The sequence below is a fragment of the Zosterops lateralis genome, assembly GCF_965231275.1.
Source record: "Zosterops lateralis genome assembly, chromosome: 3".
NCBI classification, from domain to species: domain Eukaryota; kingdom Metazoa; phylum Chordata; class Aves; order Passeriformes; family Zosteropidae; genus Zosterops; species Zosterops lateralis.
The window spans coordinates 25,424,151-25,439,176 of NC_139764.1; the positions used below are offsets into that span (position 1 = coordinate 25,424,151).

Sequence of the window (15,026 nt, forward strand, 5' to 3'; positions counted from 1 at the left end):
CTATTCCATACCCTCAGCAAACAGCTCTGCTGTCTTTTTCTAAATTGCTTCCACCACGCCTGCTACATTCCCTCTTTGGAAGAGAAAAACAAAGGCAGTGTAGGGAGTGGCTAGCAATGCAGTAATCTCCAATTTAATTAATTTAGAGGTGTAGCACACCTACTTGCATGTAGAATGTATCTGGAGGTATTCATTCTTTGTTCTTACTAAAGGCCTATCGAACAATTTGTAAGAGTCAGGGCATCAGATCTGGAGTCCTGGTGTGATTCCAGCAAGATACTGCATTTACCATTTCCAGTCTCAACCTGCTACTCAGGATTGCAATGTGAAGGATAACAAGATAATGTGCTCCACACCACAGCTGCCAGATAAGACACAGATACTAAAGAATCCCCCAAGACTTGTAAGACACAAGTAAGAAGTTATTACAGTTGAAGCATCTGATGGCTACAGGGCTGGATCAGAGTCCTCTAATTTGACCCTCACTGATAGCCATTATGCAGCCTGCCAGCACTTCCAAGAGCCTCTCTCAAATCTCCACTGTAGAGTCAGGCCTGAAATGCAGGAGTCTCCAGCCATCCTCAGCCTTCCAGTCTCAGCTCTCCCAGCGACAGCCCCATGGCCTCTGGTAACCCCAGGGTTTGCTAATGCGAGGTTCATACACTACTCTGACATCCCCATGGAAACAGAGTGTGAGGTTATAAACAGGGGATTAGCACCTCCAAGTGCCCAGCACAGAGCAGGAGGTGCCTGCAGGCTTTGCCTTCGCCTACCAGAGGCCAGAGGCCATTCAGGTTGGGGAGGGGGAGGAAACTCGGTTGCATAGGAAGGGCAGGCAGAGGGCAAATCACTGACTGGAGGAAACTGGGATGGGGCAGAAGGCAACAGGCCTGTGATGGGCCCCTGCCGGCTGCTCAGGCCCCCCTCCCCCTTCACTACTGCTATCACTGACTGGGCACCCTCCTGCTCCTGGGGGCTAAAAAGGCTAAGAGAGAAGGGACTGCTCAGCCTGGAGAAAAGGTTCAGTGAGGTCTTACCAATGTTTGTAAGTACCTGAAGGGAGGGTATAAAGAAGAGAGGGGTGGGCTCTCCCCAGTCATTGGTGCTCAGTGGCAATGGGCACAAATCAAAAAAGAAATTCTGTTTGAATGTAAGAGAACACTGTCTTGTATGAGGCTGGTTCTCTGGAACAAGCTGCCCTCAGAAGAATCTGGGGAAGGTCTAACCTTGGATATACTCAAAACCTGGCTGGACACAGCTCTGAGTAAGCTGCTCTAGGTGACTCTGCTTAAGTGGGGAGCTTGGACTAGACAATCTTCAGAGGCCTCTTCCAACCTCAGCTACTCTGTGCTGCTGTGACTCCATGTGTGGCATCCTCCTGTGACTGCCTTACTGATTGCCAGTGATGAGGAGGTGAGCACAGCTGAGGAAGGGCAGGCAGACTCTAACATGTGTGACAGTTCTAATCTTGTGTGAATAAATGGTTCATATGAGATACAACTTGTCCTTAAAAGACTGCCAAGTGAATATTGTGACAGATCTTCTCCAAAATGCTGAGTACTCTTTATGAACCCTGCTGCCTGAGGCATTTCTCACCCAGTTGTAAGGAACTGCTTTTCCCTTTCCAATTTAATCCTGAAAAAGAGAAATGTGGAAAGACAAGACGATTCACCTGTTCAGCTTGGGTTTCTTTGGAATATGCCCTTCAGGAAGTGGAGGCCTGTGGTTTGGCAACAAACCTGAAACAGAAAAGGACGTGAGAATATTTTGCAGTGTCTCTTTGCTTCTATTGCATTCAGAAGTCACATTACATCTCATAAGCCAGGGAACCCAGGTCACTACTGGGACAGCACAACAAAAGCTCAAGTAAAATAGAAAGGGTATTTTATCTTTAGTCACTGCTGAACCTGCATCCCAACTAGAGAAGCTGGGAAGTTTTGCTGGGTATAGGGAGGAAATACACACCAAAGATACTGTCACTTGGGCTCATCACAGAGGCTTTTACAGAAGACAGAGGGCATTGGTGTCCAATCAGATTCCATCTCCAGGATGGAAAATCTGACTATTAAAATTCTTCAGTCCATTTAACTTGGATACAACTCAGGTACCAGGCATAAAGATCAGCACAATACTCTTGACTGCATCAACCAGGGTCCCGCTGGCAGGGAGAAGTAAAGAAGTCACCACATGGCAGATGGCAGAGTTGCATGTTACTAATGGGGTAGGTCAAGCTTAGGTAAATCAAGTAATTTCAGAAGCAGGTGTTTAATCATTAGTTACTGGAGACTGAGCCACTTCCCAGATCTTTCTGCAACGCTTGTCTCATCTACAGGGATAAATGTCTGTTGTCAAGGCAGGAGTCAGGACACAGAGAAAGCAGAACAAGTAGTCTCTGTTCCATCACCCTGTCCCAGCACTTGGACCATAACGAGTTTGCTGGGTGACTGGACAATGACATCTCACTGAGCTACACCAACTGGGCAGGAGACCCTTCTCAAGCAGTTCAGGGGTTAACTCTGGCAGAGCCATGTACCTGCACGGTGAGCCATCTGCACACAGACTGCAACCTTCTTGTGCTCCTCCAAGCAGAGGCCTGTGACCCTTCGTGGCAGCATTCCTCCATCTGAACGGATAAACTGACTCAGCAGCAACACATCCTGAGGGAGAGAGAAGGGCAAAACCATCAGTGTCCCAGCTACCTTCACTGCTGTGACTTCAGGTGTTGTGCTGAGCCTTGTGTTGTGTACAGAACTCAGAGCAACATAAAACAAAACAATGAATCCTCCCTACGCACTTTGTCTGCGGCTTGACAACAAGTGGCTTTTGCTTGCTGTCACTGCCTGCCAGCTTCGCTTAGTAAGGTCACTCAGATGGTTTGAGTCTTCCTCTGACTTCACTAGTGTAAACACATGATGTCAGCTGCAAGCCCTGCTCCTTCACTGTTTCACTACTTGCTCCAAGATTCTTGCTAAGATAATGTGTCCTAGGTACTCAGGCAGAGTTACACAAGACCTACAGATGGATATTGTTTACACAACTTGAAATGCCATCACAGCTGCTGTCCTAAAGTTCACAGATATGTTAAATCACCTCTGACCCCCTCCTTGTTCCCCCGAGCAAGACTGTTCTGTGCTATCTACTCCTCAAACTTTTATCTAATTTCCCATGATGGAGCTTCCCTCAGGTCTCTCTGGAGGGGTGGGGAGCAGGGAAATGGTCCAAGATCTTGCATGAGGAAGCTTTATGTAAGAAAAGAATATGTGCTGATGAGTAAGGACTAATAGGATAAATTGCTGCACTCAGTCCTTCAACTGTGTGTGCATTAGGTGGGGCTGTGACAGTCATGGTGGATGATAGGAGCACTTGAAGCATGCTGAGGGCTTGTTTGTGATTCAAGAATCATTTAGACTACGCTGCTGGTGACCTTTACAATTAAAAACTCTAGAAATGTAAAGCAGCCATTTTAATAAAAACAAAATTAAAGGGATCTCTAGGATCAGATAGTATCACAGGGCTGGAATGACAAATTTTTAAACACAGCAGCAACAGCTGTTGCACAAGTGTCCCATTAACTGTACAGAGTACAAGAGCCCAGGATTCAGATCCACGCTCTCCATTCCCACACACAACACCAGTGCAAGATGTCCCTCAGGCCAATATAAGCAGGCATCCTTGACATCCTGACATCAGCATAAGTTGGCCTAAAGGGCCTCCAGAGACTTCACACTTGCTTTTTCCCTTCTGTTGACAGACTTGTTGCTGGTTAAGAGTTTCCTTCTCCATGGCTTTTGTAATTATGCAGCAGGACCATGCAGAGGCAGCCTGCAGGCTGAAGGGACCTGCCAGTGAGCATCCAGACAGAGCAAGTTCAAATGAGGCATGGCAGAACTTTGCACCTCCCTGCCAGGGCAACAGGAAGAACAAAGAGTACTTATTACTTTTCATGTTGGGTGACCCTGACTGCCTGTTCACAGATTCACAGACTTGCTCCTATCCCCTCATCCTTGCTCTTTTACACAAAGCTCCCTGGAGCATTCCTACCTTCATTTACTGGCCTTGCAAACACAAATAATCATGAGTGAATATAAAGTGAGTATTCAGAAATCTAGCAAACTAGGAATTATTCACCCACCTCCACTGCATAAGACCACCTCAGCTGTCAAGGGGGCTGCTGGAATTTAGGATGCCCTTCTGACACTGTCATAGAATCTTAGAATGGTTTGGGTTGGAAGGGACCTTAAAGATCATTAAGTTTATCCCGTCCCTAGCTGTGCTGGCCACTCTCTGTTCGATGCAGCTCAGGATAGAATTTGGTTTCTGGCCTGTAAGTACACATTGCTGGGTCATGTCTAGCCTCTCATCCAGCAACACTCCCAAGTCCTTCTCCAGGGCTGCTCTCCATCTGTTCATCCCCAGCCTGTCTTGATGGGGGCTGCAATGACCCAGATGCAGTGCTTTGCACGTGTTCTTGTAAACTGCACAAAATTCCCATAGACCCACTTCTTGAACTTGTCCAGGTTCCTCTGGATGGCATCCCACCCCTCAGGTGTGTCATCTGCAAACTTGACAAAGGTGCACTCAATCCCTTTGCCTATGTCATTAATGAAGGTACTAAATAGAACTGGTCCCCACTAAGGACCGCTGACATACACCACTTGTCACTGATGTCAACCAGACTCTGAGCAATTGACCACTACTCTCTGGATGTGACTATCCAACCAACTCCTTATGCATCTAGCAGACCAGCCATTGAGCCTATCTCTCTCCAATTTAGAAAGAAAGATATTGTGGGGACCATGTCAAAGGCTTTACAGAAGTCCAGATAAATGACATGTGAAGCCCTTCCCTTGTCCAGTGATGGAGTCACTCCATCACTGAAGGTCACTGGGTCTGTCAGGCAGGACTTGTCCTTGATGAAGCCTTGTTGGCTGTATCAAATCTTCTCCCTGACATCCATGTGCCTTAGCACAGCTTCTAGGGGCTGTTCTGTGATCTTCCTAGGCACAGAGGTGAGGCTGATAGATCAGTAGTTCTCAGCTTCCTCCTTTCTGCCCTTTTTAAAAATGGATTCCAGTCACCTGGGACAAAATGTTGGTTACAAGTGTTATAGAAAAAATGTTGAGGGTTTTTGTTTCAGGGTTTTATGATTTGTTTTTGTCCTTCCCACCCCCCACGCCAAATCAATACCATTCTCACTAATATCACCATGACACACAGTTTCCCTCTTCCCATACCTGGCTTTCTTTCTGCATCCACTTGTCTACTTGACTGAATTTCAGATCCAGCTCCTTTGAAAACACAGCATGTCATGTATGCCCACTGACATTTAGACACTGACTTTAATGTCTCCCTGATACAAAATGAATTATTTTGCAATAATACCTACAGAACGATGCTGTATCCAAAGAAGGAGAAAAGCCCAGCTGAACAACTAGCAGCATGTTCCTGGGAGGTCTGGGATGGTTGAAAGGGAAGAGTGTCCCTCAGCCCAGCTAAAACATGGCCTGCCAAGGAGAACCAGGGGACCAGATGGTGCCAGCTGCACTGGTAGAAACTGGATGGAGGCCAGCCAAACAGTCCAAGGGCACTGACTTTTGACCACTCCTGAAATACACTGGATTGGATTCAGGAAACTAGAGTGAGACTCCATCCCCCTTTTTCCTCTTCTTCAGCTGTCTGGATCTTCAAATCGCCAACAGCTCAATTTGCCATTTAGCACGTAATACTTCCCTAAGGGGGCTGTTCAGCTCCAAGTGCCTAGAAGGACAAAAACTTGCAAGACTTTGCTGCTAGCCTGCTGCATTACTCTGTGGAGAAGAGGAAGAAGAGAGCTGATGGCAAGTTTGAGGCAGTTTCAGTCTTTGCAGCCATGGAAGTCTAAGTAGGCCACACACTCATGTGAAGGGAGTGTGTGTGGTCCAAGTGATTTCTCACATTACCACCACACCTCATGGAGTCACAGGCTTGTTATCAAGTGTTTCCATGCAAAGGGGGGTGGTGGGAAGCAAATGGAGATAATTTTTTTTTTTCTCCCTGTGGGAAAAAAAATCAAGAAAATCTGTTCTCTGTTATCATCTCTGACCAACAGTGTCACCAACTGACCAACACCCTGGTGTGGCAGTCATTTCTTGACTGAAATCATCAGTCAAGTCCCAGCTGCTACAGCTCCAAATTACAGTCACGCCGCTTGGCTTAAAATGCTGCGCACTTGACCAGAGGTTTGTCCATTTTTGAAGATTCCCCACAGTTAATAGACCAGGTGCCTCTCCCAGAGTCTTCACACAGATGTATCTTACCACTGGGAGAAGGCAGACAGGTACAGCCAACTTCATGGGGCAGCTGTGGGAAGTGAACAAGTACATGGAGCGGTCAAATTAAAAAATATGTCTGGCAAGTTCTCATGGTACCGTCATGTTCTGTGAAATTCACATTTTGTGCTAGTGGACAGCCAAGCCTGTAACCGCGGATTTGCTTTAATCACTGGACAGCTCCCATGAGGCTGGACCCAGATTCCCACCCCTGTAATCTGCAGCATTTGATGAAAACAACTTGGACTGAATTAATCTAGGGCTAATAGGCAAAGCTTGCAGTTCAGTTTCCCCTAACTGTTGCCAAAGCAAGATGACATATTTACTGCCTACTCAAACTAATGGTGTTTGAAGTGGATAAGGGGGGGAAATGAAAAACAAGTTTAGCCTCCACTTCTAAAAGGGCTGGACAAACTTGCTGGATGGAGCACTGTATACCACACATTCTTGTGAATAGATGGTAACCAAAATGCAGAGGCACCTGCATCTTAATGTCTGCAGGCACTTTGAAAAGCAAGATCCTTGACTGACAAGTGATTCATTAAAACTTTGATTTACTACAAGAACAGTTCTATCTGTGCAGCCAAATTACTACTGAGCTGTATCAGACAAGTCTGCCTGTCATTATTTCCAGTTATACAAGAGTCTAGTTTTTCCTTTCTCCCTTACTCCTGGGAGCTGTACACCATTCTCCACACATTTTGTAACAGAATTGCGGGTTTCAATCCAGTTGCATCCATACAATGACCAAAATAATTTATCTCCGATGGCTATGAAAAAACATCAACTGAGATCTCCGTTTCATTGGACAGACAGACACACGCAGACCACAAACTGTGGGAATTTTTATCTTAAACTCTGTTATCCTGAGCCACAGCAGAGGATCAGGATTGAACTGGCAAAGACAACTGCAGCCCCCTACACCACAGCCGAGGCAGGTTGGAATCATGACCTGCTAGCACTCACAATGCCTGCTCAGTTGATTAATGACTTTGGAGACACTGGTCCCCCAGTTCTCTGACAGCCAGAGTAACTCATTATGCCACTACTTTAGACTGTGCTAGTTGCACATGACAAAAGGAAAGTCCTGTGAGGTCATATTACTCAACTCCCTCAGGGGCTAATTCAACACTTCCCTTTTCATAGTGCCTCATTCAGTCCAATTACAAGCGTCCCAAGCAAAAAAGCTCACACTTTCCCTTCTGTGCAACCGACTGATCTCAGCTTATCAATCTCAAAGGAACCACCATCTATTCCAATCCCTCACCAAGCTCGGCTTATAGGTTACGCTGTATGAACCAGGCTGTATCTTTAACAAAAATAGCTGCTCTCAATTTACAGACATTTAGGACAATTAACCATCAGTGAGAAAATTGTCCCACTGTTAAATTGCCCACAGAATTAAATGCTTGCACTTTGGTACTTAAGCATCTCAAGATTCTGCTGCTCATCATGGCTACAACAAAGAATAAAACAGTAGAGAGTGCTTTAGTGTAGGAAAGGGAGATTTTAATTCACCTTAACATTTAAAATGCTGAAAATCTGTGACTGGTACAAAGCATTCAAAAACATAAGGGATTTACACAACCAGAGAAGTGGTATAATCCAGAACTTAAACTTCTCCTAGTTCTTATCGGCCCCAGAGAGGGAAGCTTGTAAATATGAGGTAAGAAACTTCTACAATTCCAAAATACCAGTTCACACTGCTCTCTTTAGCTTTTTGTCCAGAAGGAGTATTGGACATGTCCACTGATGCACATGCATTCAAAATGTAAGTGACAGCTGGGATAGACACGTTCCTAGATTGTCTCTTAGCACCATGATTTCCTAGAAATTATCTTAGCAATGATTCTCAAGACTGGCTACAGAATGTCTCTTCACATTTAGTTTTCTCTTGCCTCCTTACTGAACAGTAGAAATCAGGATCTAAGAATCAAAGTGAAGTGTTGAAGAAAACTCCTAACTTAGTTCACTCTACAAACACACATAAAATTCATGTTTCACACTGTCTGTTGTGACCAATTTCTAATCCTTGAACTCAGACTCTACAGAATCACATTGTCTAAAACTTCTTTGGTTCTTGATGGATTATCTCTCCAGATACTCAGTGGAGTCTTCTACCACACACGGCAGTAGGAACTAAGTCTGTGTAAGTCTATATATAAATTTCCAAGATGCAATCCACTGCCATAACTTATTTCATCCATGAACATCAGTTTATAGTTTCTCAAGGGTTGTTAATGTGTGACTCATGGAATGGTTTCTGTAAATCTCTAGAATCACCCAGTTTAATGATGCTGTTTACTTCTTGCATTTAAAAGTCACATAAAATGTATGAACCTTAAAAAAGTATTTTCCAGAGCAACTAACTAGCTGGTTTTGATCACAACACAATTCAGCAACCATGAAAAAGAATTGCAAGGTATCTCTGCATTTGAACACGTGCAACACAAAACAGACATGATCCGGTTTTGTAGTAATTTAGAAGCCTTAACAGTATTTGTCATTTCACCATATTTATTATAATCTGAAAATTCATTGTATTGCCAGATTTCACACACTGTTGAGAAACCAGGCCAGAAAACACTAAATATTCCCCTGCCCCAGCTTATTTCACTGTTTAATATAGCACCCAGCCTGAGTAAGCATCACTGACAACACTGGATTCTAAATTCCTCCATTTCTGCAACACATGCTTTGAAAGACACTAAACATATTTCATTTACACCTCACATCTGTTGTTTCACTTGTCTGGACTAACTGCAAGTATTTCATCTGGTACTATTGCTGTACTCATATTCTTCATAATTCATGAGTCTTAATTAGTCCTATCCAACAGGCTATTTGCTTTTACTCCTAGCTAACACCTTTTATTTGGAACTTGCAACATTTTGTTTACCAATTGGTAATCATCAGCATCATTCTCCTTCCTCTCTTATCTACTTACTATTTCACTTCTGTTTTCAAACCATTTGATGATTCTCTAGGATTTTTTTTTTTCATGCTTCAAAAAAATCCTGTGAGTGAAGTAATGTATTTGTTAGCTAATTTTTTCAGACCTTGAGGCAACATACAATCCAGGTCTGCTGGTCTGTACCTAATTCAATGCTTAAGTTATTTCTGTATTTGTTTTTTCCTGTTGTTTTACATTTGTGGATTGCCATCAATATACAGATATTAAAACATAACTTTTCCTTTTCATGTGTACACTCTGACTACACACAAGCAGCTCAGTTATTTTGCAACCAGTGTGGCTTTCAGTCCCCTTCTCCTCTCATTAATGGCCCTTCTCACAAACATTTCTTTTTCCCCCAATGTATTTGTATCCCCCTCTCTAATCCTATTGACATTAGCTTATTCCGAGTTTTCTGTTGCCTTATCTTAGTAACAGCATGTTCCTGTCTGGTTTTCTTCTTTTCTAATTCCAGTGCTGGGTTTTGAGCATGCAAGGGGGGAACTTAGTCCTTTTGTAAACTCTGTGTTTGCATGACCTCTTGTAAAGTTACATTCTGCATCTGTTATATCACGCTTCTTATTCTGAAGTGTTCGTGACTGTTGTGCTTTTGTTTTATAAGGCACACGGGATTTCCTTCCCATAGTCTAGGTTTCGTGTTAGTTATCCCCTCATTAGTTAATAAACTTCTCATTAGCATTTCCTGCAAAATGCTTGAATAAAACCTGTTTTTTCTGTTGCAAAGTAAGTAAAAACATATGCTGTCCTTCATACTCATAAAGAGTTTTACAAGCTGTATGAAACAGTTATTAACTTATTAGTAGACAATGACAAATGAGAAATCGTAGTGCTTGAAGTCATATAATTGACTCAGTCAAGTTTTCTGGCCTCTCTGGAGCTAGGTCTGTATCCACCGACTAAATGCTACATTCCTGTTTTGATTCTCTGTGAAGTGCAATGGTGAAAGGCAGCTGGGCACAGAAGAGCTATATGGCTTTTTCAGATCAGATGGCCATGTGAGTAATTCCAAACCTTCTATTTGTTACAAGCTCATCCTTCTTCCCAGGAACACCACCAGCCAAGGCAAACAGTTACTGTGTACGAGACTCTTGCTGTACCCAAGAGAAGCAGAGCTGGAGTTCAGTATTTTTCCTACACCCAGGAAAAGATGAGAGGGGCAGGTTGTGGGGTACGTGGATATAAAAGCAATACTTGTCTAGCAATGAGGATTAGGGGAATTAAACTTACCACATAATCATACTTATGCTTCAGGTTCCAGCGACAGATGGGACACTGGCCAGAGGGGTTTGGAGGGGGTGGTGCTTCAGCATCCTCTATAATTCTCCCTTCAATCTAGGAAACAAATTCAAAGCATCAGGCACAGCTGACAGCTCTACCCACACCTGTGACTCAAGGAATACATTTTATCAAGTCCACAGTACACTGACCAATTCTGTGCAGATAAAAGGGGAACAGTATCTGCATCATTCAACTCACTCTCATACAGATACAAGCCCTTTGGTATGCTTATGCCACAGACTGGGAGAAGAAGGAGAAATTCAAAGGGCATAGAAAACCCTTTAGCAAATTCTTGTGTATGTTTTTCTAAATGTAAACTAGTTGACAGTCAGTACGAAGTTCTGACATTCACCTGAATTCCATTTATTGCAGTACTCTTTTGAACCACCATGCCCTGAAAGTGTAGAGGCCTTTTAGCCAAAAGCTTTAAAATAACTTTTTTTTCTGGGAATATGAGAATGTCACAGAATAGCAGATGCATGTTATAGCTGAAAACATTCAGGGGCTTGCTGGATTATAAATCACCAGCAAGGAAAACTCTGAGAAAATTTTCAATTTAAGAAATGATAGTTAGGAAATGTCTGTGGGGCTTGTAGATTTATTTTTTAATACCGATATTTTATCCAGTTTAATTCTCAGAACAATTATTTTATGAGAGTATAAAACAATCTTTTCTACATCACTATAAAGCGACTTAAATTTTCCGACAAGTAACATGCAAAGAGATGTACAAGGTGTGTAATCGTAGAAGTGTTAGAAATACAAAGTCTATCTACATGTGCACTTGTCTTTTTTTCTTTTTTGAGGACTCACTAATGGAAGGAAGAGCTATCTCTAATTGCACCCTAACAAACAAACAGAAGAGACAATAAAACTAAGTTTTTGGGTTTTTTTTCTCCAAGATATTTTTGAGTTTTCTCTGGTCAAATTCAGATTAAAAGCAGATTCTGAACACCAACTGTCAGCCTCAAAGAGTGCAAGCATCAGAGTATGAAAAGAAAACATAGGTGGAATGCAAGGTTACTTTTAAGAAACCATCAGGTTCTGTGGCTGAAAATCTGGGAAGAGACAAGCATGACCTTTCCTGTAAGTGTGCATGGAAAGCTGGCATCCAGCTGGACTCACAGGACTATTTTATATGCCAGATTTCGGCCTTTCTGATGATAAAATGGAAACAGGTAAGGTACTTGAGGTTAAGCATCTCAATACCTCAGACAGAATTGTCAATTTTTAAGAAAGATTCTTACCCCCACAAGTACAACAGCCAGTTTTACAAAAACAAATAACTATGAATATAAGATGTAGGCCAGTACCTAATCTTCTATTAATCAGTAAAGTTATTTTCAGGGAAGCTGGTGTATCTAGTCTTGATTCTTGCCAGTCTGGCAGAAATCTGGCTTCAGACTGCACTATGACTGTAATTCCATCTTGGAAATAAATAAAGACTCAGAATGCTACGTCAACATCAAATTTTCCTGAGATAAATTTCAGTGTACAAGTTTTGGCAATTATTTCCCAACTGCTGAGGACTTCAATACTGTTAATCCACTCAGCTGCTATTTTTCTGTTAAACAACTAAGAGGGAGCTCTACATTCTCAGTGTGCTGACAAATCTGTATTTCTCTGGGATTAATTAACTGGTTCACATCAAACACTTCAATACTGATTAAAAACGAGGACACAGAAAGACGAGCAGGGAAAGATGGATTCAGGGAAGACTAATGCAGAATTGGCAGGATAAATGGAGTGACCAATGGATACACTGAGAAGCACATCAGCCCTTTGGTTTGCCAGTTTACACCATTTCTGACATTTTCCACATCTAGGGGGACTGATGGATTCCAGACTGATGCTAGGATATTACACGGCAAATATATCCAGATCTCCAGAAAGAGTTATTTTCATAAAGGGCTCTGCTAATGTAAACCTTACTTTTTCTACTTCAAGCTCCAATTTATGTTTTGGACTTTTGAGAATATAATTTACATCCCCTTTGAAACTGATTAGAGTGCAAAATACAGCAATCCATTGACTGTGTTTTGTTGGTGTGCACACTCCCCTTATTTCAGTTAAAACAACTTCAGATCACACTTGTAAACTCTTCAGGTCTCTGGGCAAAGACAAAGTTTGGCACTTGGAGGCAAGAAATAGACACTTTCCATCATACCTACTGTCACACTTTAAGCTTATTTTTTGTTGATAGTCTTATGACATCTTGCTAATTGCCAGGTATTTTAGATATGTAACATCAAATAGAGTAAGTTATCTGCTCCATGCAGGTTTCAGACATGACAATGTCTGCTTACACAAATACAGCAAAACTTTCAACAAAATATATTTCTGACAAAAATACTTAAAGTTTCAAAGGCATGAACAAGCAGGCTTTTTGTTTCATTAGCAAGCAAAATAGTCCATCCCCTTATTATTTATGTATATATATATTAACATTTAAATGCACCCTTTTCTAGCTATTCCCAAATTCCTCCTTCACTCTCATCTAATATATATATATCAAAATAACTGTGTTATCTCTCACCAGCCAAGGCATATAGTGCTACTGCCATATCCAATGTGACTAGACTGATGCAATCTCCTTTCCTCTTCAGTAATTTCAGTGCTTCTAAAAAATGACAATTCTCTTGATAAAAGTATAACGGATTAGATGGTGCTAACTAGCCAAAAAAAAAAAAAAAATCTAATTTTACTGCTTTAATCTTTTCCTTTGTATCTTAAACTGCAGTTGAGAAGACGCTCTTCTTTATCAGTTACTTCAAAACTTCTATTTCAGGAGTGGTTTTCCTCTAGTATTTAAAGTCTTCCTTTGAAAATTTCCCTTTCAATTATATATATATATATATATATATATATATATATATATTTTTTTTTTTACCACGTGTGTTATAGGACAGAAGCTTTGTATCACCTGAAGTCAGTACGGCACACACAAACACAACACAGACCAAAGGCGTGAGATGTTTGTGCCATGCGGGGGGTACAGACAAGTCCTGCAATGCCACACCGAACTGCCACCGCAGGATGAAGTGACAGAGCCCCAGCAATCCTCCCCTGTGCCTGTCCACACTCGTGACGATGCCAAATGGTACCAGTGCAGGAAGCGAACCCGTCTGAAGAATGGTCTCTGGTGTTTTAGATCCCGAATGCCGCTGGTGAGGGATTTACCCGGCAGCGGGAGGGGTTTGGTGCTCACCGGTGGCCCTGACCGGAGCCACTGCTCTGCCACCAGCAACAGGTGATGGTCCTCTCCTTCAGCAGCCAAACCCTCCACTGCTCACCTGCACTCGCTACCAGCTCCTGCCTTGGCTCTGCCTTCACGCCCGGAGAGGTTTTTCAAGTGGAAAAGCATCGCCTTTTTTTGCTTTACTTGTTGTGGGGTAGGGCAGGGACACACATGGCTGAGGGAGGGAGAAGCCACGGCAAAGGTAGATACCAAGGAAAAGGGGTGCAGGGACTTACTGTGGTCGTGTTGCCTTCAGTCACCTCCACGACTGCAAAAGAAAGAAGAGACGGGAACCCAGAATGAGACCCACACAGCCTGAGAGAAGTAGCATTTTGGGGGGTGGGGGGAGAGGGCGAGTTACAGTGACCGCAACCGACTCTCGGAGACAGCGGCGAGGCCCCAGGGCGCGGGGCGGTGCAGAGCCCGCTCCGGACTCACCCTGGCGGAGGGCTCGGGCCGGGGGCGCGGCCCAGCGGCTCCCCAGGAGCCCGGAGAAGACCCGCCGCAGTCCCCCGCGCAGCAGGCTGGGCGCCGCCATCTTCCCGGGGCGGCGCTGCCGTCACGGCGCTTCCGCCGGCGGGGGCGGTGCTGCCGCCGCCATTTCGGGGCGCGTCCCCCCGCCCTGGCTCCAAGGGCGGAACGGGGGTAGGGTAGTGCCTGCAGTGTCTTCTGCGCGGGCTGCTCCTCCTCCTCGTTTTTTTTTTTTTTTTTTTGGTTTTGTTTTTTTTTTTTTTTTTTTTTGTTTGTTTGTTTGTTTGTTTTGGTTTTTGTTTGTTTGTTTGTTTGGTTTTTTTTTTTTTTTTTTTTTTTTTTTTTTTTTTTTTTTTAGTTGGTTGGTTGGTTTTTTTGTTGTTGTTTTGTTGGTTTGTTTGGAGGCTTGAGTGTTTTGGCGGCGGCATCAGCCTGGGATCACAACATCACACATTCAGCTGGGTTGGAAAAGACCTCTGAGGGCATCGAGTCCAGCCCATGACTGAACGCCACCATGGGGACTAGACTGTGGCACTGGCTTTCACATCCAGTCTTTCCTTGAACACCTCCAGGGATGGTGACTCCACCACCTCCCAGAGTGGCCCATTCCCATATCGAATCACCCTTTCTGATGTCCAACCTGAACCTCCTTTGGCACAGCCTGGGGCTGTGTCCTCTTGTCCTGGCACTGGTTGCTGAGGAGAAGAGGCCAATCCCCGCCTGGCTACAGCTTCTGGGGAGTTGTAGAGTGACAAGG

General features: G+C 43.6%; 1 protein-coding gene across 1 annotated transcript in view; it reads right to left on the reverse strand.

Moving 5' to 3' along the window:
- MRPS18A (mitochondrial ribosomal protein S18A) overlaps positions 1 to 14,758 on the reverse strand; it is a 22,540-nt gene extending 7,782 nt beyond the window's left edge. The window contains exons 1-5 of the mRNA XM_083857086.1: positions 14,237 to 14,758; positions 14,035 to 14,066; positions 10,510 to 10,614; positions 2,534 to 2,657; positions 1,673 to 1,739 (exon numbers count right to left, since the gene is read on the reverse strand). Coding sequence (XP_083713212.1) covers positions 1,673 to 1,739; positions 2,534 to 2,657; positions 10,510 to 10,614; positions 14,035 to 14,066; positions 14,237 to 14,336 — 428 coding nt within the window. The 5' untranslated portion in view covers positions 14,337 to 14,758. The remainder of the gene's footprint in view (positions 1 to 1,672; positions 1,740 to 2,533; positions 2,658 to 10,509; positions 10,615 to 14,034; positions 14,067 to 14,236) is intronic.
- Between the last annotated feature and the right edge of the window lie 268 nt (positions 14,759 to 15,026).